This window comes from Aquarana catesbeiana, linkage group LG07 (genome assembly GCF_042186555.1).
Source record: "Aquarana catesbeiana isolate 2022-GZ linkage group LG07, ASM4218655v1, whole genome shotgun sequence".
In the NCBI taxonomy this organism is placed as follows: domain Eukaryota; kingdom Metazoa; phylum Chordata; class Amphibia; order Anura; family Ranidae; genus Aquarana; species Aquarana catesbeiana.
This window is the reverse complement of record NC_133330.1, coordinates 117,961,069-117,988,557: the sequence shown is the minus strand read 5'-3', so window position 1 is coordinate 117,988,557 and position 27,489 is coordinate 117,961,069. Positions and strand designations below refer to the sequence as shown.

The following is a 27,489-nucleotide window of genomic DNA, read 5'->3' as shown; positions in this document are numbered from 1 at the left end:
CCCTTTTGGTGGTGTTCACAGTATACAATACAGTGCAGCCATTGTATAGTTTCTACTACTTTTCTGGTGGTGTACACAGTATCTAATACAGTGTGTACAGTTTCTAATACACTTCAGGTGGTGTACACAGTATCTAAAACAGTGTGTACAGTTTCTACTACTTTTCTGGTGGTGTATACAGTATCTAATACAGTGTGTACAGTTTCTAATACACTTCAGGCGGTGTACACAGTATCTAATACAGTGTGTACAGTTTCTAAATATATATATATATATATATATATATATATATATATATATATATATATACATACACAGTGGGGACGGAAAGTATTCAGACCCCCTTAAATTTTTCACTCTTTGTTATATTGCAGCCATTTGCTAAAATCATTTAAGTTCATTTTTTTCCTCATTAATGTACACACAGCACCCCATATTGACAGAAAAACACAGAACTGTTGACATGTTTGCAGATTTATTAAAAAAGAAAAACTCAAATATCACATGGTCCTAAGTATTTAGACCCTTTGCTCAGTACTTAGTAGAAGCACCTTTTGATATAATACAGCCATGAGTCTTTTTGCGAAAGATGCAACAAGTTTTTCACACCTGGATTTGGGGATCCTCTGCCATTCCTCCTTGCAGATCCTCTCCAGTTCTGTCAGGTTGGATGGTAAACGTTGGTAGGTCTCTCCAGAGATGCTCAATTAGGTTTAAGTCAGGGCTCTGGCTGGGCCATTCAAGAACAGTCACGGAGTTGTGAAGCCACTCCTTCGTTATTTTAGCTGTGTGCTTACGGTCATTGTCTTGTTGGAAGGTAAACCTTTGGCCCAGTCTGAGGTCCTGAGCACTCTGGAGAAGGTTCTCGTCCAGGATATGCCTGTACTTGGCCACATTCATCTTTCCCTCGATTGCAACCAGTCGTCCTGTCCCTGCAGCTGAAAAACACCCCCACAGCATGATGCTGCCACCACCATGCTTCACCATTGGGACTGTATTGGACAGGTGATGAGCAGTGCCTGGTTTTCTCCACACATACCACTTAGAATTAAGGCCAAAAAGTTCTATCTTAGTCTCATCAGACCAGAGAATTTTATTTCTCACCATCTTGGAGTCCTTCAGGTGTTTTTTAGCAAACTCCATGTGGGCTTTCATGTGTCTTGCACTGAGGAGAGGCTTCTGTCGGGCCACTCTGCCATAAAGCCCCGACTGGTGGAGGGCTGCAGTGATGGTTGACTTTCTACAACTTTCTCCCATCTCCCAACTGCATCTCTGGAGCTCAGCAACAGTGATCTTTGGGTTCTTCTTTACCTCTCTCACCAAGGTATGTAGCTCAGAACAGGGCCTGGTAGGAGGGTGAGGAGGCACTATGCACGCCATATTACTATTCTCTTTGGAGCGCCCAAAGGTGTCCCAGGTCTATTACATTCCTATAGTGTATGCTAAAAAAAAAATTCCCGTGCGCCACTAAAGTGTTTGGGTTTGGAAGAAAGAGTGGCAACCCTAAAGGAGAGGCAGATGCTCACAGACCACTAAAAGGGTCCAAGCAGCCTCTGTGTCTACAGTTAACAGTGGTGGTCGTGAACATGGTGCAGGTGGCCGTGGGGCACGCTTGTCCTTTTTTTTCTGCTGCTGGCCATGTTATTGAGCCACAACATGCAGAAGAGTTGGTGGAGTGGATAACAAAGCCGTTCTCATCTTCTGTCACTCAGTTTCAGAGTAGTTTCCATTCCAACGCAGCTGCCAAAGCGGCCATTTCCACCGGCTCCTTGTCCACAATCACTCCTTCCATATCCCCACCATCATGCACGAAGGAGTCCCCAGAATTATTCGACCACAGTGTCAGGTACATGCTGCTAGAGGATGTGCAGCGATTTGAAAGGAGGGGATGATGAGGTCACTGACTGTACTTGGGTGCCTGAGAGAAGAGAGGAGGAAAGTGAGGAGGAGGAGGCACAACTCCAATGAGGCAGGATAGCCTCTAGGGGGCAGCTTAAGTGCAGCCACCCTATTGCATCATCTCTGCATGTGCAGGGCGCTGCTGACTCCCCACTGACTTTTAAAAGTTCCTTGATGTGGGCCTTTTTCGACACGTGTGCAGCAGATCGCACTGTTGCTGTTTGCAACCTATGTCTGAAGCGGATCAAGCGTGGCCAGAACAGCAGCCACTTGGGCACCACATGCTTGACCAGCCATGCAGTTTGTTGGCAACAGCTTGAAAGACCCACATCAAAGAAAAAGGCGGACTTCTCCTTGCTCCTCATCTTGTAAACCAACCCTACTATACCTCCAGTCCTCTCAAAAACCTGCACTGAGAGGAATGAATGTATAGCAATAGGTGTCCCAAGTACTTGCAGCCAATCTGCTAGCAGTACACCACCAATTGATTTTAGCAGGCAAATTTCCCTACCCCAGTTGCTGAACCATAAAAAGAAATTCGATCCAAGCCATTCACATGCTCAGCTTCTAAATGTTAGCTTAGCCAAATTGCTAGTCAAAATAAAAGGGGAGTGGGAATAGGACCCAAGGTGTCCTTACCTTCAGTGAAGGAAAAGGAACAAACTGTGGTTTAACCTAATATAACTTTATTAGAACAATTAGTAGAAAAACATTTTAATCATTGAAAGGAAAGCATAAACAATAAGAGATTGCATAAGGTAAAAACTGACAACGTTGTTGCATGACGATGAGCTCAGCCATATCTCAGTAGACATGTGCACACTGAAATATTTCGTTTCGGAATTTCGTTTTCGTCCGAAAAATAAATTTATTTAGTTACTCCCGAAATTCGTTTTTATTTATTTCGTTTTTCGTTAAAAATTGCATTCGTCCAAAAATCCAAATTAAGGTTGAATCTGTCATTGAAGGCTTATGGTGTCTGTCGAATGTTCAAAGAAGATTCGACGGAGCAGCTAAACTGTACGACGCTGTATAGTTTACCTGCTCTGTCGAATCTTCAACAGACACCATAAGCCAAAGTACGTGTGTACTTAGTTCTAGCTATTTTACTGCTCCTCCTCTTTGGTTACAATCAGCCAATAACATTCATCATCATCATTATTTTTATTTATCTTTTCTCCCCTACGTCGAATCTTTTCTTCCCTACGTCGAATCTTTTCTCCCCTTCGTCAAATCTTTTCTCTCTATGTAGAATAATATTGGACTAATAGAGTTAAGGTTAGGCACATTCGACCACAGGTTTGATGGACACAGATTGTTATAGTTATCATCATGTCAAATCTCCTATCTATATCGAACTGTTGTAGCAACGAAAATGAAAATAAAGCATTTGTTTAGGTCGGATCTTTCATTTTTCAGATTCTGCACTTTCTTTATCGATTGTTAAAACGAAAATACCGGAAATTCGGACGAAAATGCATTCGGACGAAAACGAATGCACATGTCTATATCTCAGTCATCCACACGTGTCAATCATCTCAAGTCATTAAGTGTGACTTAATATATAATGCTTACATGTGTTTAGGTGAGTTCCTGGGAAACTTTGGTAGCAAAAGTCGGTACCTGTGTTGTGCTTAACCATGGACCTCCAGAAATGACCAACGATACTTGTCATCAGGACCCCGCCCATTGTGTTTTTTTACTACGATTTGTATGGCCAAAGTGCTAGCACTGCAATTGCTGCCTTTTCAGATGGTAGACTATGCCCCCATTTGTGAATTTGTGGAATGTGCTGTACCTCAGTGGCAGGTTCCAAAATGCCATTTCTTTTCATGGAAGGCCATTCCAGCTCTCTGCTGGTATGTGGAAGGCAATGTTTTGGCCTTGTTGGACAGGGGCGGTCAGCAGTAAGGTACATATTACCGCAGACTCATGGTCCAGCAGGCATGGGCAGGGACATTACCTTTCCTTCACTTCGCACTGGGTAACTCTGCGAGCAGCTGGGAAGGATGCAGGACAGGGTTCAGTGTTGTTGGAGCTTTTCCTGTCACCATGCCTCCAAAAAGCTAGTGATGATTCTGCCACAGATCTCCCCTTCACCCCCTCCTCTTCTTCTTCCTCTATGGCCTCTTCTGCAGATTTGTCCTCTGAACCAGCGGTGCTCCATAAGCATTCAAGGGGCTACACAAGCAGTCAGGCTAAAAGATGCCTTGCGGTGCTTGAGTTGGTCTGCCTAGGGGACAGGAGCCACACTGGGGCAGAGATTCACTTTTCAGCTCTGCAGGGGCAAGCTCAGAGGTGGTTGACGCCATGCCAGCTTCAGCCAGGAATGGTTGTATGCGACAATGGCACCAACATTCTCTCCGCCCTCCGACAGGGAAACTTAACTCATGTTCCACGTTTGGCACACATCCTGAATTTGGTGGTGCAGCGGTTCTTGAGCAGGTACCCAGGCTTACCAGATCTCCTGAGGCAAGCCAGAAAAGTCTGTGGTCATTTCCGGTGGTCATACAATGCCAGTGCTCGACTGGCTGACATTCAAAGGGAATGCAACCTGCCCACCAACTGCCTCATTAGTGACATGCCCACCAAGTGGAACTCAACAGTGACAATGCTGCAGCAGCTGCACACACAGCAGGACAGGGTCAGGGGAGCTTGGCTTCTTTTTGCCACGCCAGTGGCTACTGATCAAGGATGCATGCACTGTCCCATCAGCATTTGAGGAGGCCACAAGGATGGTGAGCAGTGATAATGCATGCATCGATGACGCTGTCCCTCTAGTCTTCCTGCTGGAGCACATGCTTCGTGGAATCATGGACAGGGCACTTGAGGCAGAAGAGCGGGAGGAAGAGGACTTCCTTTTCTCTTAAGGCCCCCTTTATCCAGATAGCATTCTTGTGGGCCTGCCAAACCCACAGGAAGAAGAGGAGGAGGATTGTGTCAGCATGGATGTAGAGAATAACACTCAACAGCAGTCTTTAAGGGATGGTTTTCAGTCCCCAGAAACCCAAGGAGTTGTACGTGGCTGGGAGGAGGTGGTTACGGATAATGTGATCCTTAGTGACCCAGAGGAATCAAATGCCTTTGCAAGCTTACGCTGCATGACCTCCCTGATTCTACAAAGCCTGCGAAAGGACCCTAGGATTCGTGTTATCAAGGAGAGGGATCATTACTGGCTGGCAACCTTTCTTCTCCACGTTACAAGGGTAAAGTTGCGGAACTCATCCTGCCTTCGCAGAGGGAGCAGAGGATAAAACATCTTCAGGGGGCCTTGAAGAAAGGTTTGTGTAACACATTTCCAGACCCTGGGAGGTTACCATTTCCTGGTGTTGGACAACGTGTTGCTGAGGCTTCGTTCAGTCAGAGGAAGAGCGGTGGAGAAGGTGGCCAGCTGACCGATGCCTTTCAACAATTTTTCAGTCCACAGTGCCAAGGTCTAATTGGTCCAACCAACCATTGCCAGCATCTGCATTATATGGTGCAGGAATATCTAGGGGCAAGAGCAGACTTGAAGACCTTTTCAACAGAGCATCCACTGGGTTACTGGGTCTTAAGGATGGACCACTGGCCAGAACTTGCTTAATATGCAAATGAGCTACTGGCCTGTCTTGCATCCAGCGTGCTTTCTGAAAGCACATTCAGTGCTGCTGGAGGGTTTCTAATGGATCAAAGCGTGCGCCTGTCCACAGACTCCTTTGATAGGCTCACATTCATAAAAATGAACCACTTTTGGATCAGCAGCTATCAAGCACCTGATGCTGATGTAACGTATTGAATTTGCTATGGATCTGGGATCCCTTGAAGACTGCCTATGCTGACTATCCTATTCCTCCTCAATCTTGATGGTTCTAGCTTCCAACAATATTTTTGGTTTAGGGCACCACTACCACCACCCAAGGCCCAATGTTTCTGCCCCTGTTTAACAGGGGCATGTAATAACAATTTTTGATATAATATTTCAACACAGGGCCTGTTCCTGTGCCCAACAAGATTAACTGTGAGGGCTTACAGTGTTCTGGTGCCACCAAAACCAAAGGCCCAATTTTTCTGCCCCTGTTTAACAGGGGCATGTAATTACTATTTTTGAAATAATAGTTAAGCAGGGCCCACCACTGTTGCCAACAAGAGTAACTGTGAGGGCTTACAGTGTTCTGGTGCCACCAAAACCAAAGGCCCAATTTTTCTACCCCTGTTTAGCAGGGGCATGTAATTACTATTTTTGAAATAATAGTTAAGCAGGGCCCATTCCTGCGCCCAGTAAGAGTAACTGTGAGGGCTTAGTGTTCTGGCATCACCAAAACCAAAGGCCCAATTTTTCTGCCCCTGTTTAACAGGGGCATGTAATTACAATTTTTGATATAGTATTTCACAACAGGGCCCGTTCCTGCGCCCAACAAGAGTAACTGTGAGGGGTTACAGTGTTCTGGTACCAGCAACACCTAAGGCCCAGTTTTTCTGCAGAGTATATAGGGCAGGCCGTATAGTATATATATATATATATATACTGCTGTTCAGAGTATATAGTGCCTGGGGGATGCCTACGCCATTTTAAAAAAAAAATTGGTGCAGGGTTCCCCTTAATATCCATACCAGACCTGAAGGGCCATTTTATATTTTTGGTATTTTTATCTATATTGCCAGGATCCGACAATACATTACAGCCGCGAGCAGTTTTAAATGATATTTTTTCCTTTAGAAATGTAATTTTGCTGTGGTACTGTTATAAACATGGGAAACATGCGCTACTTGACATGCATACTAAGGACACCTCCCAGGCACGATATACAAAGGAATATTTCGTTTTTATTGTTTCGAATACGAGGATCCTTACGCAGGCTTTGCAGGATCAGGGAGGCCTTGCAGCGTAGGTTTGCTGAGGCATTCGGTCCGGAGTCCTCTGGGTCACTAAGGACGACATGGTCCGCAGCCACCTCCTCCCAGCCACGTACAAGTCCATGTGTTTCTTGGGACTGATCCCTTAAAGACTGCTGCTGATGCTGAGTACCAGGCTCCACCTCCATACTGACACAATCTTCCTCCTCCTCCTCCTCCTCGTCCTCTTCCTGTGTGATCGGCAGGCACGCAGGAACACTGTCTGGATAAAGGGGGCCTTGAGAGCTAAGGAAGTCCTCCTCTTCCTGCCTCTGTTCTGCCTCAAGTGCCCTGTCCATTATTCCACGCAGCGTGTGCTCCAACAGGTGGACAAGGGGGACAGTGTCACTGATGCATGCACTGTCACTGCTCACCATCCTCGTGGCCTCCTCAAATGGTGACAGGACAGTGCATGCATCCCTGATCATGGCCCACTGGCGTGGGGAAAAAAAACCAAGCTCCCCTGACCCTGTCCTGGTGCCATAGTCGCACAGGTACTCATTGATGGCCCTCTGCTGCGTGTGCAGCCGCTGCAGCATGGCCAACGTTGAGTTCCACCTGGTGGGCATGACACAGATTAGGCGGTTCTTGGGCAGGTTAAACTCCTTTTGGAGGTCCGTCAGCCGAGCACTGGCATTATATGACCGGCAGAAATGCACACAGACTTTCCTGGCCTGCCTCAGGACATCCTGTAAGCCCGGGTACCTGCCCAAGAACCGCTGCACCACCAAGTTAAGGACGTGAGCCAAACAGGGCACATGGGTCATTTGTCCCTGTTGGAGGGCAGAGAGGAGGTTGGTGCCATTGTCGCAAACCACCATTCCTGCCTTAAGTTGGCGTTGCGTCAACCACCTCTGAACCTGCCCCTGCAGAGCTGACAGAACCTCTGCCCCAGTGTGGCTCCTGTCCCCCAAGCACACCAGCTCAAGCACCGCATGGCATCTTTTGGCCTGCGTACTTGTGTAGCCCCTTCAACGGCTACGGAGCACCGCTGGTTCCGAGGACAAAGCACAGGAAGAGGCCATGGAGGAAGAAGAAGAGGAGGGGGTAGAGGAGAGAGGTGTGTCACAATCATTAGCATTTTGGAGGTGTGGTGGCGGAACAACCTCCAACACTACTGCACCTTGTCCTGCATCCTTCCCAGCTGCCAGCAGAGTCACCCAATGCGCCTTGAAACTTAGGTAACGTCCCTGTCCATGCCTGCTGGACCATGAGTCAGCGGTAATATGCACCTTACCGCTGACTGTCCTGTCCAGCGAGGCATGGACATTGCCTTCCACATGCCGGTAGAGAGCCGGAATCGCCTTCCGTGAGAAAAAGTGGCGTTTGGGTACCTGCCACTGAGGAACCGCACATTCCACAAACTCACGGAAGGGGGCAGAGTCTACCAACTGAAAAGGCAGCAGTTGAAGTGCTAGCAATTTTGCCAAGCTAGCATTCAACCGCTGGGCATGTGGATGGCTGGGAGCAAACTTCTTTCGGCGGTGCAGCAGCTGGGGCAGGGAAATTTGCCTGGTACAATCTGACGTCAGTGTACCAAAAGCAGATTGCCCACAAGTACTTGGCTGTGACACACCTAATTCTACACCTTCATTCCTCTCAGTGCAGGTCTCAGAGAGGACTGAAGGTATAGTGGGGTTGGAAATCTCAGCTGATGAGGAGCAAGGAGAGGTCCTCTTTGTTCTTTGGTGTGGGTCTTTAAGATACGCTTGCCAACTAACTGCATGGCAGGTCAACATATGCCTGGTCAAGCATGTGGTACCCAAGCGGGAGATGTTTTGGCCACGCGAGATACGCTTGAGACATATGTTGCAAATAGCAGCGGTGCGATCTGATGCACTCGTCTCAAAAAAGGCCCACACCAAAGAACTTTTTGAATAATGCGCAGAGACTGCAGCGCCCTGCACATGTGGAGCTTTGGGGTGTGATGCAGTCAATGTGCTGCCCTTAGGCTGGCCCCTGGAGGGCATCCTGCCTCGTTGGTGATGTGCCGCCTCCTCCTCCTTCTCCTCCTCTCTCTTATCAGGCACCCATGTTGAGTCAGTGACCTCATCATCCCCTCCCTCCTCATCACTGGAGCAAACCTGGCAGTATGCTGCAGCAGGGGGAGCATGATTGCCAGATTGCTGACCTTCTTGGGCACCCCCTCTGTCCGTGCTCATGTTACTGCCTTCATCGAGCTCAGTATCATCATCAGAGCCTTCCAAACGCTGGGCATCCTCCTGGAGCATGTACCCAACACTGTGGTCAAACAGTTCGAGGGACTCCTCAGGAGGACATGGTGGGGCTAGGGAAGGAGTCACTGATGACATTGAGCCGAGGGAAGAGGCCGCTGCTTTGCCAGACAAAGTACCCTGGGCATGGGTGAGAGAGGATGAGGAGGATGAGGACGGCTTGGTCATCCACTCGACCAAGTCTTCCGCATGTTGCGGCTCAACACGGCCAGCTGCCGAAAAAAAGGCCAAGCGTGTCCCACGGCCACGTGCTGATGAGGATGCACCGTCTCCACGACCAGCACTGGACACAGAGCCTGCTTGCCCTCTCTTATTGGCTTGTGACTATCTGCCTCTCCTTCTTGGCCTTCCAGACATACTAATGGCCTGTGGCTGCACTAAGCTGGGATATATATATATATATATATGTACTGATACTGCAGCTAGCAAAATGAACTGTCTGCCTGTAGTATGAGAACACCACCAACCTTCTACAGGTAGCTTTAGCTGAACACTGTGAGGTGGACGCACCACACTAACTTTAGGTTTAGCTGAACACTGTGAACAGGACGCACCCCACTAACTTGTAGGTTTAGCTGAACACTGTGAGCAGGACGCACTGCACTAACTGTAAATAGTCTAGCTGCCTGACTGTGGTACTAATAGGATCAAAAGAACACCAGTAATTTTCTTCAGGTAGCTGTATATACTATAACAAGACAAGCCTGCCTGTCAGTAAGAAGATAACAGGAACGGATCTAGCTTAACACTGAGCAGGACACACTGCACTAAACTTGTAGGTTTAGCTGAACACTGTGAGCAGGACGCACCCCACTAACTTGTAGGTTTAGCTGAACACTCTGAGCAGGATGCACCCCACTAACTTGTAGGTTTAGCTGAACACTGTGAGGTGGACGCACCACACTAACTTGTAGGTTTAGCTGAACACTGTGAGAAGGACGCACCCCACTAACTTGTAGGTTTAGCTGAACACTGTGAGCAGGACGCACTGCACTAACTGTAAATAGTCTAGCTGCCTGACTGTGGTACTAATAGGATCAAAAGAACACCAGTAATTTTCTTCAGGTAGCTGTATATACTGTAACAAGACAAGCCTGCCTGTCAGTAAGAAGATAACAGGAACGGATCTAGCTGAACACTGTGAGCAGGATGCACTGCACTAACTTGTAGGTTTAGCTGAACACTGTGAGGTGGACGCACCCCACTAACTTGTAGGTTTAGCTGAACACTGTGAGGTGGACGCACCACACTAACTTGTAGGTTTAGCTGAACACTGTGAGAAGGACGCACCCCACTAACTTGTAGGTTTAGCTGAACACTGTGAGCAGGACGCACTGCACTAACTGTAAATAGTCTAGCTGCCTGACTGTGGTACTAATAGGATCAAAAGAACACCAGTAATTTTCTTCAGGTAGCTGTATATACTGTAACAAGACAAGCCTGCCTGTCAGTAAGAAGATAACAGGAACGGATCTAGCTGAACACTGTGAGCAGGACGCACTGCACTAACTTGTAGGTTTAGCTGAACACTGTGAGGTGGACGCACCCCACTAACTTGTAGGTTTAGCTGAACACTGTGAGCAGGACGCACTGCACTAACTGTAAATAGTCTAGCTGCCTGACTGTGGTACTAATAGGATCAAAAGAACACAAGCAATTTTCTTCAGGTAGCTGTATATATTGTAACAAGACAAGCCTGCCTGTCAGTAAGAAGATAGCAGGAACGGATCTAGCTGAACACTGTGAGCAGGACGCACTGCACTAACTGTAAATAGTCTAGCTGCCTGACTGTGGTACTAATAGGATCAAAAGAACACCAGTAATTTTCTTCAGGTAGCTGTAAATACTGTAACAAGACAAGCCTGCCTGTCAGTAGGAAGATAACAAGAACGGATCTAGCTAAACTGAATACAGTGTATATATATATATATATGCAACACCTGGGATGCATATATATACACAATACACTGTAAGTGCAGCTAACTGACTGACTGTTCTGCCTAATCTATCTAACTCAAATCAAATGTAACTGTCTGTCTCTCTCTCTCTCTCAATGAACGCCGGAACACACACTACACAGGGCCGCCGTGCAGGCGGGCTTATATAGTGTGGGGCGTGTACTAAATCCCCTGAGCCATAATTGGCCAAAGCCTCCTTGGCTTTGGCCAATTACGGCTCTCTGTTCAGGTGGCGCTGTGATTGGCCAAGCATGCGGGTCATAGTGCATGCTTGGCCAATCATCAGCCAGTAATGCACTGCGATGCCGCAGTGAATTATGGGCCGTGACGCGCCACACGAATTTGGGCCCATATCGTTCGCTATTCGGCGAACGGGCGAACAGACGATGTTCGAGTCGAACATGGGTTCGACTCGAACACAAAGCTCATCCCTATCCATGGGTATGTCCTCTAATGCAGTTCAGTTTTCGGTCCTGGTTTTCATAACTCACTTAGATTTCACCTTTTTCTTTATTGGGTCACGTGTTTGACAGACAAGTTTCCAGAGACATATGTTAGATTTGTTTTTGCATGTCCAGTTATCTTATACAGTGGTTTTGGGTCATTTGACTGGCGCCAAATGTAACATCACCTAAGCATCAACTGATTACATAGTCAGCTGCTGTAAGGAGTGCACTGGATTTTTTGTATTCATTGTCTAGTCTTATGCTTCCTGCTGCTTGACAAAAAAAACTTCAGATATAAAATTTTGATCCAGTAGAGCTGGAGAAAGACATCATACCTCTTCCAGGACCGCTAAACTGAGTTTGTACTTCAAGCCCGAGGCTGTGGCCAAAAATTACATTCCTGTCATGTAAAGAGGTTTATAGAATGTTAGAAAATATACAAGCTCCTAAAGAACTCCCCTCTTTGTTCATACACACATGCACTCTTGTTTTCAATAACGGTTTTGCTTCCCATAACAGCTCCTTTTTACAGGTGAATTCTAGGGTATCACATGAACAGTTTTATTTTGACAAAGAGTACAGTTTTAATACATTTATTAGACTTTTCCTCAAATAGGTATTTCCTGAGAACGTTTGCTGTTTCTTAGAAGAGACTAGCTGTTGTCAGATATTTCCAAACCCATGGACAATGTTGGTGGGAAATTTCATCTTCCCAATATTAATACCAGCGTTGGGAGAATGATTCGGCCTGAGCATGAGTTCGGGCCGAACACCCAAATTTGCAGGGTGTTCACCCTGCAAGACATCCTGCAATGCACTGAGCACTGCACAGTGCATTCTGCGCCCTGATTGGACAACATTTTTTTTTAAAACGGCGTGGGATACCCCCAATATCCATACCAGAACCTTATCCATACATGCTGCCTGGCAGGTCGGGAAAGGTGGGGTGTCGAGCGAGTTCTCCCCACTCCTGAACCATACCAGGCAGTGCTTTGGCACCTTGTTGATGGGGACAAGGACCTCATCCCCACAACTGTAGCCAGTGGTTGTGGGGGTCTGCAGGTAGGGGCTTATCAGAGTCTGGAAATCCTTTATTAAAAAATAGTGTCCCTCTATGTTCCGCTCTGTCTTCTAGGATGGCTGGACATCGAATGGCTCCTCTGCGCTTTGACAGTTCTTATATAGGTAAGGGCGGAACCACCTGGCAACATCACCTGGTGGCCTCGCCCCTCTTGTAACATCACGGACCGGTGCATGCTGGGCCTGTGATGTCACAAGGGGGCAGGCCACCAGGTGAAGTTGCCAGGTGGCCCCATCCTTCCCTATATAAGAACTGTCAAAGCACAGAGGAGGTATTCAGCAGCCAGCCGTCCCAGAAGGCTGAGCATTGGGGGTTTTTTTTGGGGGGGGGATTTTGGGTCCGGTATGATTGATGCTGGATTTACATTGAGGGACACTTTTTTTATTTTTTAATAAAGGATTTGTCAAAAACTTGTCTCCTGTTTTTATTTATTTTTTTAACACTTTTTTTGGTGAATAGGTAGGTGTACTATGTACCTGGTACTCATTCACATGGGGGGTCGGAATCTTCCAGATTCCAATAAGCCCCCCACCCGCAGACCCCCACAATCACTGGCCATAGTTGTGGGGATGAGGCCCTTGTCAGAGCCCCCCCAAAGCACCCACCCCCCATGTTGAGGGCATGTGGCTTGGTTCAGGAGCGGGGGGAGGCTCGCCTCTTTCCCGACCTGCCAAGCTGCATGACCAGATAAGGGTCTGGTATGGACTGGGAAAGGGGGCCCCACGTGTTTTTGTTCTCTTTATTTTTTCAATAGCCTGGTGTCAGCAATTGTAACTGCAAGTCTTTTTAAATGGCATTTGACTCGTTTTCTTTTTTTCTTTGGAAATGTCATTTTTGCTGCAGCATGTTATATATATGCTACAGATGCGCCACTTTATTATTGTTGCACTTTAAGCATAATTAAAATCACTGCTCCTGAAAAAAAAGGTTTTGCATTGATACATGTACCTGTACCCCTTTTATGGCCATTTACTTGCATATAAGCCTTTAAAATGGGTACTTTTGATTTTTCCTGTTCGGCTCCCATAAACTTCAATGGGGTTCCACGTTTGGGTTAGAACTTTGGCTTCCTATAATTTTCCTGTTTGGTTTGCAGCAGAACTCCGAAACAGGGGGGTGTTCGGCACATGTCTAATTAATACAATTTTTTGCAAACACCTAGGTTCATTAGTATTGATGACAAGTGTATATACTACAATATTATAGGAACCCAAATATAAACATGTTGGCTAATTGTTTTTCTTTCTCCCACAGATTCTTGGTACAGACGATAACTGGTTTAGGGCAGAACTTAGGGGCAACGAAGGATATGTTCCTAAAAATTATGTGGAAATGCATGTTGCAAGGTCAGTAATAACCATAATGTATTACCAAAAATACATGCATTTTTGGATGATCATCAAAAAGTGACTTGGAGACCAAATTAAAAAATGATTCCCCTAGCTTTACATCACTAATGGGCAGTGGTGCAGACTGGTTCCCTATAATTTGATTCAGTATTTCACATCTGTTTTGTGCCCACTCATTGATCATGTTAATGATTTCTTAAAGTAGGCATTTTCACGTTCACTATATGTGAACAAAGTGAAAATTGTCAAAGATCGGCACATGACAATCTTTTTGAAAATGCTGTTATTCACACACACTAAAATGTTCAGAAAGTGAGCTCTGTTATTTGCCTAGGTTTGGTCATCTTCTAATCATAATAAAAGTCCTCTTTAACAGGGAAGTCCTCTCTTCTAATTTTCCTGCATGGTCTTACTTAAGGTGGCTATACAAAAAGGTTGCTAAATTCAATATCTCCTCATTTCCCCTATGTACTGGGGGGGAAATGGGATATGTAGATTTTTTTTTTTTGTAAATTTTTTTTGCTCTGAGCTGGAAGCTGACTTTAATATTCTTATTTTTTTTACTTTTATATTGTTAGCATGATACTATTATTTTATTTAAGTGGTAATTTTACACAAAGAAAAGACAATCCCAAACAAAATGTTTTCAGAATTTCATTAGGCTTCTTTTATTTTTAATACACCAATTCTTTACTTATATTCAACCCTTGAGCAGGTGTGATGGTAGAAACCACCAAGTAATGGTAAGCACACAAACAGAAGAGATGAGCGCACATGCTCTGGTGCAATACACTTTATATTTGTAATTAAAAAACTAGATAAAAATGCACTAACAAGCAAAGATAAGTCAGAGCTTATCAATCACATCTTCCCACCACAGTTCTATGCACCAAATCCTCTCACCGCCCTTAATAGAAGCTCAAGCTGACAGTGTGGATATGGCAGCAGTCCTGGACCTAATCCAGCTACCGCTATGTTTGATCACATACGCGCTGACAGTTCACATACAAAGGAAGCCTCCAGGATGATGTGATGTGAACTGCTAGCTGCTTGCTGGGGTATGTAAGCTGTTGCTACGACAACATGTTTCAGAGGGTGTGGACTCCTTTATCAAGTCCCTATTAAGGGTGATCAGAGGATTTTTGTGCACAGTACTGTGGTGGGGAAAAAATAATTGATAAGCTCTGATTTATCTTTGCTTGTGAGTGCATTTCTATTTACCTTTTTATAACAAAAATGAAGGGTATTGTCCCAGAGCCTATGTGCTCTTCTCTTCTGTTTGTGTGCTTGCAGTTTCCAGTGCCCGCTAGTTGTGAGAGCAGCAAGGTTGTGGTACTATTGAAGATGAACCCTTTCAAGGCTGGAATCATATTGAACTTTTGGACCCTCTTTGTGCAAGTCACCTGTGGCGTTAGTGTACACATATATGCCAGTAATTGCGCTAAGTAAGGCTAACATTACATTATTTTTTTTTTACAGAACTTTAAAAATAAAGGGAGACAGTGCAGTTACAATACCACCAGTGTGAACTTTGTCCAGCAGCAGATTCCTGTGGATTTTTGTGGCTAGAATTAGAAGTGGTTCTGGACAGCTGTGACCAGGAAACAGGCTTCCTGGTCACAAAGCAATAACAGGTTGACAGGAGCTGCAGCTCTCTGATGTTGTTTGCATGTGATTGCATGTGACTGCATAGCCAGCAACTACATAGGGTTAGGAAAGATGATTATCCCTGGACCCCAACTGTCTGCATCCAGGGCCAATTATCTGCCCCTATCATCACAAAGATTGGCAGAGATGGGTGGTGGTGGCTACAAAACAGTTGATAAGGTGGATAAACTGGCAGCAGCATTCATGATAGACTGAAGGTAGGAAGGTATATAAAGGTAGGCCAACAATGAGGGAGTTGTTATAGTTGAAGTGAGAGATAACAAAGGAGTAAATTAGTAGCTTTCTGAAAGTGAAAGAAAATCCAACATTTAGGGTTGTAACCAGAACAAAAAGAGGAGGCATCTTTTCATGGGGACACTCATTCTGGTGATCCTGGTGACAACCAGGGATTCCCTCACTTTGCAAAGATTTGCTCTCACTTCCTGTTTTAGCTATGGGACAGGCAGTAAAGGAAAATCTCCCTATTATGAGCTCAGTTTTGGAGTTTGAGGAATCGGTGTGACATTACGGATATGTCGGTTAGGTAATTACTGATGCATAAAGAGACTGTAGAGGTGAGCTGAGGAGTAGGGATGGGCTTTATGTTTGGGTCGAACATTGGCTGTTTGTCCGTTCGCCGAATAGCGAACAATTTGGGGTGTTCGCGGCAATTTCGAAAGCCGCGGAACACCCTTTAAAAGTCTATGGGAGAAATCAAAAGTGCTAATTTTAAAGGCTTATATGCAAGTTATTGTTATAAAAATTGTTTGGGGACCTGGGTCCTGCCCCAGGGGACATGTATCAGTGCAAAAAAAGTTTTAAAAACGAGTGAAACAATAAAAGTGAAATATTCCTTTAAATTTCGTACCTGGGGGGTGCCTATAGCATGCCTGTAAAGTGGTGCTTTTTTCTCGTATTTAGAATAGTCTGACAGCAAAATGACATTTCTAAAGGGAAAAAAAAGTCATGTAATAGCGGCTATAGTGAATTGTCGGCTATAATGAATTGTCTATGGGAGAAATCAAAAGTGCTAATTTTAAGGGTTAATATGCAAGTTATTGTCATAAAAAGTGTTTGGGGACCTGTGTCCTTCCCCAGGGGACATGTATCAGTGCAAAAGAAAGTTTTAAAAACGGCCGTTTTTTCGGGAGCAGTGATTTTAAAAATGCTTAAAGTGAAACAATAAAAGTGTAACATTCCTTTAAATTTCATACCTGGGGGGTGTCTATAGTATGCCTGTAAAGTGGCGCATGTTTCCCGTGTTTAGAACAGTCCGAGTGCAAAATGACATTTCTAAAGGAAAAAAAGTCATTTAAAAGTACTAGCGCTAGCGCCGGCTATAATGAATTGTCGATCCGGCAATACACATAAAAGTTCATTGATAAAAACGGCATGGGATTTCCCCACAGGGGAACCCCGAACCAAAATTTAAAAAAAATGCGTAGGGGTCCCCCCAAATTCCATACCAGGCCCTTCAGGCCCTCCAGGTCTGGTATGGATAATAAGGGGAACCCTGCGCCAAATTTTTTTCAAAAAATGGCGTGGGGGTCCCCCTCAAAATCCATACCAGACCCTTCAGGTCTGGTATGGATTTTAAGGGGAACCCTGCACCAATTTTTTTTAAAAAATGGCGTGGGGTCTACCCAAAAATCCATACCAGACCCTTATCTGAGCTTGCAACCTGGCAGGCCGCAGGAAAAGAAGGTGGACAAGAAAGTGGGGCCCCCCTCCTGAACCGTACCAGGCCACATGCCCTCAACATTGGGATGGTGCTTTGGGGTAGCGGCCCCCCCAAAGCACTTTGCCATCATGTTGATGGGGAGAAGGGCCTCATCCCCACAACCCTTGCCCGGTGGTTGTGGGAGTCTGCGGGCGGGGGGCTTATCGAAATCTGGAAGCCCCCTTTAACAAGGGGAGCCCCAGATCTCAGCCCCCCCATGTGAATTGGTATTGGGGTACAAACATACCCCTATCATTTCACAAAAAAAGTGTCAAAAAGGTTAAAGACAAGAGACGTTTTTTGACAATTCCTTTATTAATTTCTTCTTCTTTCCCCACTTTTTCTTCCATCTTCTTTCTTCTGGTCTTCCTTCAGTGTTCTTCTTCTTCCTCCATCTTCTTCTTCCTCTGCTTCTTCCTCTTCTTCTTCCTCCAGTCTTCTTGTCCGGCATCTTCCTTCAGCTTCTTCTCCGCTTCGTCCTCCGCATTATCCACCTCAGTGGGAGTCTTCCGCTGTGTGACGCTTCTGTTCAGGTGACAGTTTCCTATATAATGGAAGGCGGGGCCAACCGCTGATGCACGGGGACTTCCCTATGGCTTTCCCCGCATTGTCAGAGGGGGCGGAATTACAAACGGGTGACCCCGCCCCCTCTGAAAACACAGGGAAAGCCATAGGAAAGTCCCCGTGTGTCAGAGGTGGGCAGGGTCACCGGGTGGCCCCGCCCTCTGTTATATAAGAACTGTCACCTGAACAGAAGCGTCACACAGCAGAAGACTCCCACTGAGGCGGATCATGCGGAGGAAGAAGCGGAGAAGAAGCCGGAGGAAGATGCCGCATTTGTATTCAGCCCCCCTGAGTCAATACTTTGAATAACCATCTTTCACTGTAATTACAGTTGCAAGTGTTTTTTGGGTATGTCTCTACCAGCTTTGCACATCTAGAGAGTTAAATTTTTGCACATTCTTCTTTGCAAAATAGCACAAGCTCTATCAGATTGGATGGAGAGTGTCCGTGAACAGCAATTTTGAAGTCTTGCCACAGATTCTCAATTGGATTTAGGTCTGGACTTTGACTGGGCCATTCTAACACTTGAATATGCTTTGATCTAAACCACTACATTGTAGCTCTGGCTGTATGTTTAGGGTCATTGCCCTGCTGGAAGGTGAACCTCTGCCCCAGTCTCTAGTCTTTTGCAGACTCTAACAGGTTTTTCTTCTAAGATTGTCCTGTATTTAGCGCCATCCATCTTCCCATTAACTCTGACCAGCTTCCCTGTCCCTGCTGAAGAAAAGCATCCCCACAACATGATGCTGCCACCACCAAATTTCATGGTGGGGATGGTGTGTTCAGGGTGATGTGCAGTGTTAGTTTTCTACCACACATAGCATTTTTCTTTTAGGCCAAAAAGTTAAATTTTGGTCTCATCTGACCAGAGCACCTTCTTTTACATGTTTGCTGTGTCCCCACATGGCTTCTCACAAACTGCAAACTGGACTTCTCGTGGCTTTCTTTCAACAATGAAAGGAAGAGGAAAAAAAAAGAAGCGTCAGGTCAATCCTAGTGAAAAATGTATACCAGTAATGGCGCCCTGTGGGGATGAGAACATGTAACAAACAGCTGCCCCTTTCAAAGAGAACAAATCACCAAACTGTGTAAAATATTGAAATAAAGGATAAGGTGCTATAACTGTTCAAAAATAACTTTTCACAAAGAAACTGTGGAAAAAATAAATATGTACAATAACATGAGACATAAATGTGTACACTAATGAAATAAATTGCAATGATAGCAATCTAAAAGTTCATATGTGATAAATCCTAACACCAAATCAATGTGCTCTGAGATATAACTTCTAGTTCTTCCACCACAAGTGCTCAATAGAAAGGTGGCCACTCACTAGAAATGTTTGATCCCTTTTTACAGGACGGTCAAAAAGCGCTTTTCCAAAACCAATACCAGATTATTTCCACTAATAGCATAATTCCACTCCACTGGCCGCTCACCATGGAACTAGGATGTTAAAATTGACTCCACAGGAGACACGGATAAAAGTTTAATAGTGTAGTAATTTTTAATAAAAGTAAATTAAAACAGCAGCCGCAATAGCAGTTAAACTCACATGTAGAAGTGCCTGGCCTGGCACTAAGTGTAACCAGCGTGTGCAAGTCGGCTAATCCCTTGGGGATGGCGTGCATTCCACGTCTTGCTCCGGAGGGCAAAGCCTAGTGTGGGATGTCAAGTCAGGACCCGGAATTGGCAGATCCTCCGCTCCGACATATGTTTCGCCATGATTGGCGTCTTCAGGAAGTGACGTATATCTCTGCTTCCAGCTTGCTTTTATATGAATGGGAAGGCTACTATAAGTGAGGCTCCTCCAAAATGGAGGGGTAGCACGAATTATGATACAAAATCTGCCTCTAGGGAGCACCGATGTACACACGCTGCCCATACCGCACATTAAAAGCCAACCATAAAAACGAATCAATTAGATGACTAATATATACAAAAACGTGTAACCAACAATCACTTACATAGTGAATGGATAAAATATATTAGTGCATGGATACCATTTAGAACTAAATGAGTTCAAATTGCCACATTGAAGGAAATAATTAGGACAGCACCATCTAGTGGTTAATATCCATATGGCCAAAATTATGAAATACGTCCATGCCTAAAATGAATAAACAAATGAAAATAAGGAATGATTAAATATAAAAACTGAAAAATATAAAGAACTATTTTAAGTATTGTAATACTAAAAAATTTGTATTCAAATAGAAACCCTGGTGATCTTAGGGTGTAATCTGAAAATTGAATACAACAGATTAAAATAGATAACCTACTGTAATCAATAATCAGTTAAAAAACATTTTAAATCAATGTCAATATTTAATCCCATAGGCTGGAGAGATTGAAGCCTATATATCCACTGCGTCTCCATCTGCAACACTTTTTTGGTCATGTCCGTGCCTCTCCAGTTTTGGTGAACCCTATCAATACCCCAGAATCTGAGTAGGGAGGGGTCCTTATTGTGCATCAACCTAAAAAGGTTTGATACACTGTGGTGTTTGAACCCCTTTTTATGTTGTCTATATGTTCTCCTACTCTTTTAGCCATGGTTCTAGTGGTTCTACCAACATATTGGAAATTGCACAGACACATAAGCAGGTAAGTGACATATCTCGTGTCACAGATGATGAACTGTCTAATGTCATATTCACCACCCGTGACCACTGATGGAAAGCTGGTAGCTTTCCTAGTTTTGTCCCTGACAGTTCTACATGCTTTACATCTCCTACATTTGTAGAACCCTATACGATCCAGAAAAGTGGGAGGTTTTTTGGGGGGCCGGATAACATTTTTGGCTAACATATTGCGTAACCCTGAGTCTCTTCTATAGATAAACTTGGGTTTATTGGGAAGGATCTTTCTAAGAGTATGATCTTTTTGCAATATGGGCCAATAAGTTTTAATTATTCTTTCTACCTCTTTTTATTGGAGATGAAAGCCTAAAACAAATGCAAGGTTAAATTGATCCCCTGCTGGGTCCCTGTAAAATATTTATTGCTATTCATATACAATAAAAACCCATCCAGCTCCTCCTTTGAACCCTCCCAAACGATAAAAATGTTTTCTATGTACCTTTGGTACATTTGTAATTGGGGCCACTTCTGATTATCTACCAAATTCCCAAGATACACAAGAATAGGCTTACTCCACCAGGCAGATCCATCGTCAGTGGGATAGACTTTACGCTAGGTTAGGTGAATATATTGATTTTTTTTGCAGCCTATAGCCACGAGGGGTAAAGCCTACCTGAAGGATAGTAAGGACCTTATTAATAGGATTAGGGAGATGTGATAGGAGAGCACATGTTGTTGGTCACAGTGGATGCTGAATCCCTATATACTAACATCATACAGCAGGATGCCCTCAATGCCGCGTTATGGCCACCGAAGAAGTATTCCGACCTTAAAACTCCCAAAGAAAGTTCCTTGTGGAGGCCTTGGAAATGCCAATGACTAACAACTTTTTTTTGGCATGCAGGAGATTTCTTTAATCAAACAAAAGGGGTGGCTATGGGGGCAAAGTATGCACCCAGCATTGCTAATATCTTTCTAAATAAATGGGAGGAAGAATGTATTTTTACCAACCAGTGGCCCCAATTGCAAATGTACCAAAGGTACATAGACGACATTTTTATTGTTTGGGTGGGTTCAAAGGAGGAGCCGGATAGGTTTTTATTGTATATGAATAGCAATAAATATCAAATAAGGTTTACCAGCACTTGGCACCAATCGTGCATCCAGTTTTTGGATCTTGAGATCTTTAGGATGGGATCTGGCTTGGGGACTTGGACCCACTTTAAGGAAACTGATCGGAATGGATACATTTCCATCCGTAGTTGCCATCACCAAAATTGGGTGAGAGCGATCCCAAAGGGCCAATTCCTTAGAATTAGAAGGAACTGTGCAGGTGAGGAAGATTTCATGGCTAAAACCAACATGCTCATTGACAGATTTACAGAAAAATGGTATAACAAAAGGCAATTGGAAATTACGAGGGAACAAGTTAGGCAAATCGATCGCTCACCCTTTTGAGACCCAAAGTCAGGGACCCAGCAGGGGATCAATTTAACCTTGCATTTGTTTCAGGCTTTCATCTCCAATACAAAGAGATAGAAAGAATAATTAAAACTTATTGACCCATATTGCAAAAAAGATCATACTCTTAGAAAGATCCTTCCCAATAAACCCAAGTTTATCTATAGAAGAGCCCCAGGGTTACGCAGTATGATAGCCAAAAATGTTATCTGGCCCCCCCAAAAAATCCCACTTTTCTGGATCGTATAGGGTTCTACAAATGTAGGAGATGTAAAGCATGTAGAACTGTCAGATACAAAACTAGGAAAGTTACCAGCTTTCCATCAGTGGTCACGGGTGGTGAATATGACATTAGACAGTTCATCACCTGTGACACAAGATATGTCACTTACCTGCTTATGTGTCTGTGCAATCTCCAATATGTTGGTAGAACCATGGCTAAAAGAGTGGGAGAACATATAGACAACATAAAAAAGGGGTTCAAACACCACAGTGTATCCAACCATTTTGGGTTGATGCACAATAAGGACCCCTCCCTACTCAGATTGTGGGCTATTGATAGGGTTTGCCAACACTGGAAAGGCATGGACATGACCAAAAAAGTGTTGCAGATGGAGACACAGTGGATATATATATAGACTTCAATCTCTCCAGCATATGGGATTAAATATTGACATTGATTTAAAATGTTTTTTAACTGATTATTGATTACAAAAGGTTATCTATTTTAATCTGTTGTATTTGATTTTCAGGTTAGACCCCGGGATCACCAGGGTTTCTATTTGAATACTCATTTTTTAGTTTTACAATACTTCAAAAAAGTTTATTTTTTTCAGTTTTTTTTACTTAATCATTCCTATTTTCATTAGTTTATTCATTTTAGGCATGGATGTATTTCATCATTTTGGCCATATGGATATTCACCACTATATGGTGCTGTCCTAATTATTTCCTTCATTCTTCAATGTGCCAATTTGAACTCATTTAGTTCTAAATGGTATCCATGCACTAATATTATCCGTTTTCCCATAAACTAGTCATCTGATTGATTTGTTTTTATGGTTGGCTTTTAATGTGCGGTATGGGCAGCGTGTGTACACCGGCGCTCCCTAGAGGCAGATTTTGTATCACAATTCTGTCTTTCCATCCATTTTTCAGTAGCCTCACCAATAGCAGCCTTCCCATTCACATAAAAACAAGCTGGAAGCAGCGATACGTCACTTCCTGAAGACGCCAATCATGGCGAAACATATGTCGGAGCGGAGGATCTGCCATTTTTGGGCCCTAACTTGACATCCTACACTAGGCTTTGCCCTCCGGAGCGAGATGTGGAACGCATGCCATCCCCAAGGTAATGTGTTTTTCTGGTATCACTTTCAAAACACCAACCAGACCCCAGAGTGCGTGCGGCATTCAACACTCTTTTCAGTTACCACTCTTCCATAAAGGCCAAATTTGTGTAGTGCACGACTAATAGTTGTCCTGTTTACAGATTCTCCCACCTGAGCTGTGGATCTCTGCAGCTCTGCTGCTTCTCTGATTAATGCTCTCCTTGCCTGGTCTGTGAGTTTAGGTGGATGGCTAAGTCTTGGTAGGTTTGCCATTGTGCCATACTCTTTCTATTTTTGGATGATGAATTAAATAGTGCTCCATAAGATTTTTAAAGCTTGGGATATTTTTTTTATAACCTGACCCTGCTTAAAACTTCTCAACAACTTTATTTCTGACCTGTCTGGTGTGTTCCTTGGCCTTCATGATGCTGTTTGTTCACTAAGGTTCTCTAAAAAATCTTTGAGGGCTTCACCGAACAGCTGTATTTATACTGAGATTAAATTACACACAGGTGGACTCTATTCACTAATTAGGTGACTTCTGAAGGCAATTGGTTCCACTAGATTTTAGTTAGAGGTATCAGAGTTAAGGGGGCTGAATACAAATGCATGTCACACTTTTTTGAGATATTTATTTGTAAAAAAAATTGAAAACCATTTATCATTTCCCTTCCACTTCACACTTATGTGTCACTTTGTGTTGGTCTATCACATACAATCTCAATAAAATACATTTACGTGTTTGGTTGTATGACAAAATGTGGAAAGTTTCAAGGGGTATGAATACTTTTTCCAAGCACTGAATGTGTAAAAAAAATATGTTTATTACAACAATTAATTTAAAAGACAAGCACATATAAAAAAAAACAGCCTAGTGCTCCCTGTTGATTGGACAGTGAAAAAAGACTGATACTTTGAAACCTATCACATGACATACAGTGCCTTGAAAAAGCATTCATACCCCTTGAAATTTTTCACATTTTGTCATGTTACAACCAAAAACGTAAATGTATTTTATTGGGATTTTATGTGGTAGACCAACACAAAGTGGCACATACGTGTGAAGTGGAAGAAAAATGATAAATGGTTTTCAATATTTTTTACAAATACATATCTGAAAAGTGTGGAGTGCATTTGTATTCAGCCCCCCGATTCAATACTTTGTAGAACAACCTATGTAACCTTTCGCTGCAATTACAGATGCAAGTCTTTTTGGGGGTGTCTCTACCAGCTTAGCACATCTAGAGAGTGACATTTTTGCCCATTCATCTTTGCAAAATAGCTCAAGCTCTGTCAGATTGGATAGAGAGCGTCTGCGAACAGCAATTTTCACGTCTTAAATATATAGAAAAGTGCAGCACGGGATAATAAACCAATGGTTTTACCAAATAAACATAATATATAAATGATGTATCATAATCAAAAATATCAAGTGAAATAAACCAAGTTGAAAAAATCAGGTGAAAATAAATAAAAAAAGGAAGAGTCCACACATAAATATATGTGTTAAGGAAATTATGTGCATTAATGTGCCAAACAAAGTTCATAAAGTGAAGGTGTCCCAATGGAAAAACTTCAATACAGGAACCAGGATCTATGTTCTCCGCTTGTGCTGCCCGTCACCCTACAATAAACAATGGAGGCTTACCAGAAAGCCTGCAACCGCCCTTCTCAGGGGGGTCAAAACAGGCTTAGTAGAGAATGCAGGGAACTTGCAAGGAATGTTTTTATTGTTTTGGAACTTTGTTGTTTAATAAACCACCAAGGGAATCTCTGCACTACTGGAGTTTTTTCTCCCCTTCTTTTTTTGGTTAACCCATTTGTATGCTGTGGAAGTCGTTATCCATTGGTGCACAATTCCTGTCTCAACGGTCGCCCATTGGTGCGCTCTTGCCCCTTTGGTCATCCATTTGGTGCGCAGCACTTATTTTCTGTTAATGAACCATGGAAGTCACTCCTGACTGATGCCAGCTGGTCACCTGGGAATCCCTAACAGTGTTCCTGCATTCTCTACTAATCCTGTTTTGACCCCCCTGAGAAGGGCGGTCCCAGGCTTTCCAGTAAGCCTCCATTGTTTATTGTAGGGTGACGGGCAGCACAAGTGGAGAACATAGATCCTGGTTCCTGTATTGAAGTTTTTCCATTGGGACACCTTAACTTTATGAACTTTGTTTGGCACATTAATGGACATAATTTCCTTAACACATATATTTATGTATGGACTCTTCCTTTTTTTTATTTATTTTCACCTGATTTTTTCAACTTGGCTTATTTCACTTGATATTTTTGATTATGATACATATGTCACTTTGATGTAAATTTGTATATTATGTTCATTTAGCAAAACCATTGGTTTATTATCCCGCGCTGCACTTTTCTATATATTTATCCTTTAGTGCCCCATATCAGGGTTATAGTGCTTAGCAGCAGGATATCCTTCACGGTTTCAATTTTCAGTTATTTATATGTTTTTCATTTATCATACACCTAGCGCAATTTCTTTTCCTTAATTTTCAAGTCTTGCCACAGATTCTCATTTGGGTTTTGGTCTGGACTTTGACCGGGTCATTCTAACACATGAATATGCTTTGATCTGAACAATTCCATTGTAGCTCTGGCTGTATGTTTAGGGTCGTTGTTTTGCTGGAAGGTGAACCTCCACCCCAGTCTCAAGTCTTTTACAGACTCCAACAGGTTTTCTTCTAAGATTGCCCTGTATTTGGCCCCATCTATCTTCCCATCAACTCTTTTTTTTTTTTTAAATCAGATTTTATTTTCCATTTTTTTTTTATATCACAACAACATATACATAAAAACAAAAAAACATAGGGAAAAAAAAAACTTATAACATTGAGATCAACTCATAAATATTCAAAACATAGCAAAATCAAAAAAAAAAAAAAAAAAGGAAAGAAAAGAAAAAAAAATTCCTTCCTTCCCTCTCTTCCCATACGTCTGAATTCTGTGAATCGTACCTCCTAACTCAGTCCCGTATCTATGTGGTCAAGTCACAGTTTCCATAGTATCAAACCTCTTAGATAAATTCCTCCCAAAAAGAACATGCCTCTCATAGGAAATAGATCTATTCAGATCAAATGTCCAATCCGATATAGTCGGCGGGTGAGGAGAGGTCAACCTAATGGAAATTTGTCTTTGTGCCACAAAAAGCACTCTTACAACAGTAAACCACATTGGTGGTTTATGCACGAGGATATCAAGATAGCCCAGGAGACACATTAAAGGATCCACTGGGAGATTCAGATTTGAAATTTCATTAGTGTACCCACAACCTCTGCCCAATACACAACAAGGGGAAGAGCCCGTAGAATTCTATCCCAGACATGTTTAGAGATAGGACCAAAAATCGCGCTCCCATTTTTCTCTAGATAGACAGTGAAACTTATAAGAAGTACACTGTAATAGCGACATATATGTAGCTGATATTAGGCCTTTAGTTACGCTTGCCTGAACCACTCTTTCCAAAACTGGGACCGGGGGAAACAAAACAGGAGAAGAAGAAAATTTGGCATATAAGCCATGTCGCAGCTGTAAAAGTTGAAAGAAAATCTAGGGTTCAAAGAAAATTTCCTTACCAACTGGTCAAAAAATGTAAGTACCCCCCTCTCATAGAGTTGAGATAGGTTAAGAATCCCCACTCGTTCCCAAGCTGTGGAGGATCAGAATTACAGGTAGCCTTTCATTGCCCCAAATAGGGGTATATTTGGTTAGGGTGGAAACCCCCATTATCCTCTTGACAGATTCCCACACCTTATATATAAGTACTATAGTGGGTATGTTAGAAAAAGCAGAGCACCCTGATGACCCCTCCAGGGCTAGCAGTGGCTGGCATCCCTGAAAACCAAAAGAAACTAAGCGAAACGAGGGAGCAGCTAAGGCCTGAGATTCCTACTGTACTAGATGCTGCAATTGAGCAGCTAGAAAGTAATCCCCAGGTTTGGGGTTGCTAACCCCCAGCCTCCTTTGGATATTGTAGGAGATCTAGTTTAATACGGAGGGTCCTATTTCCCCAGATCAAATTTCTAAATATCCTGTTGATCTTAATAAAGTTCTTCAGGAAAATCCAAACTGGGGAATTATGTAAAAAATATAAGAGTTGTGGCATCCAAACCATCTTAATCAAATATATATGGCCTATTACTGAGAGGGGAAGTTTAGACCAAATCCTACTTTGCATTTGAAATCTTGTCAATAATGGGGCAATATTGTCTGCTAAATATGACAAAGGAGATGCGGTCATAGTAACTCCCAGATATTTGAAAGAGGAAACAATTACAAGTTGTGGGCATATTGATGGCAAATCCTTTGGGAGTGAGTCCAACGGCAG

At 43.5% G+C, this 27,489-nt stretch overlaps 1 protein-coding gene across 3 annotated transcripts in view; it reads left to right on the top strand.

Annotated features, from left to right (window-relative positions):
* GRAP2 (GRB2 related adaptor protein 2) overlaps positions 1–27,489 on the top strand; it is a 1,312,439-nt gene that overhangs the window by 605,301 nt on the left and 679,649 nt on the right. For all 3 annotated transcript variants that reach the window (XM_073592657.1, XM_073592659.1, XM_073592656.1), the window contains one exon: positions 13,745–13,836. In XM_073592657.1, coding sequence (XP_073448758.1) covers positions 13,745–13,836 — 92 coding nt within the window. The remainder of the gene's footprint in view (positions 1–13,744; positions 13,837–27,489) is intronic.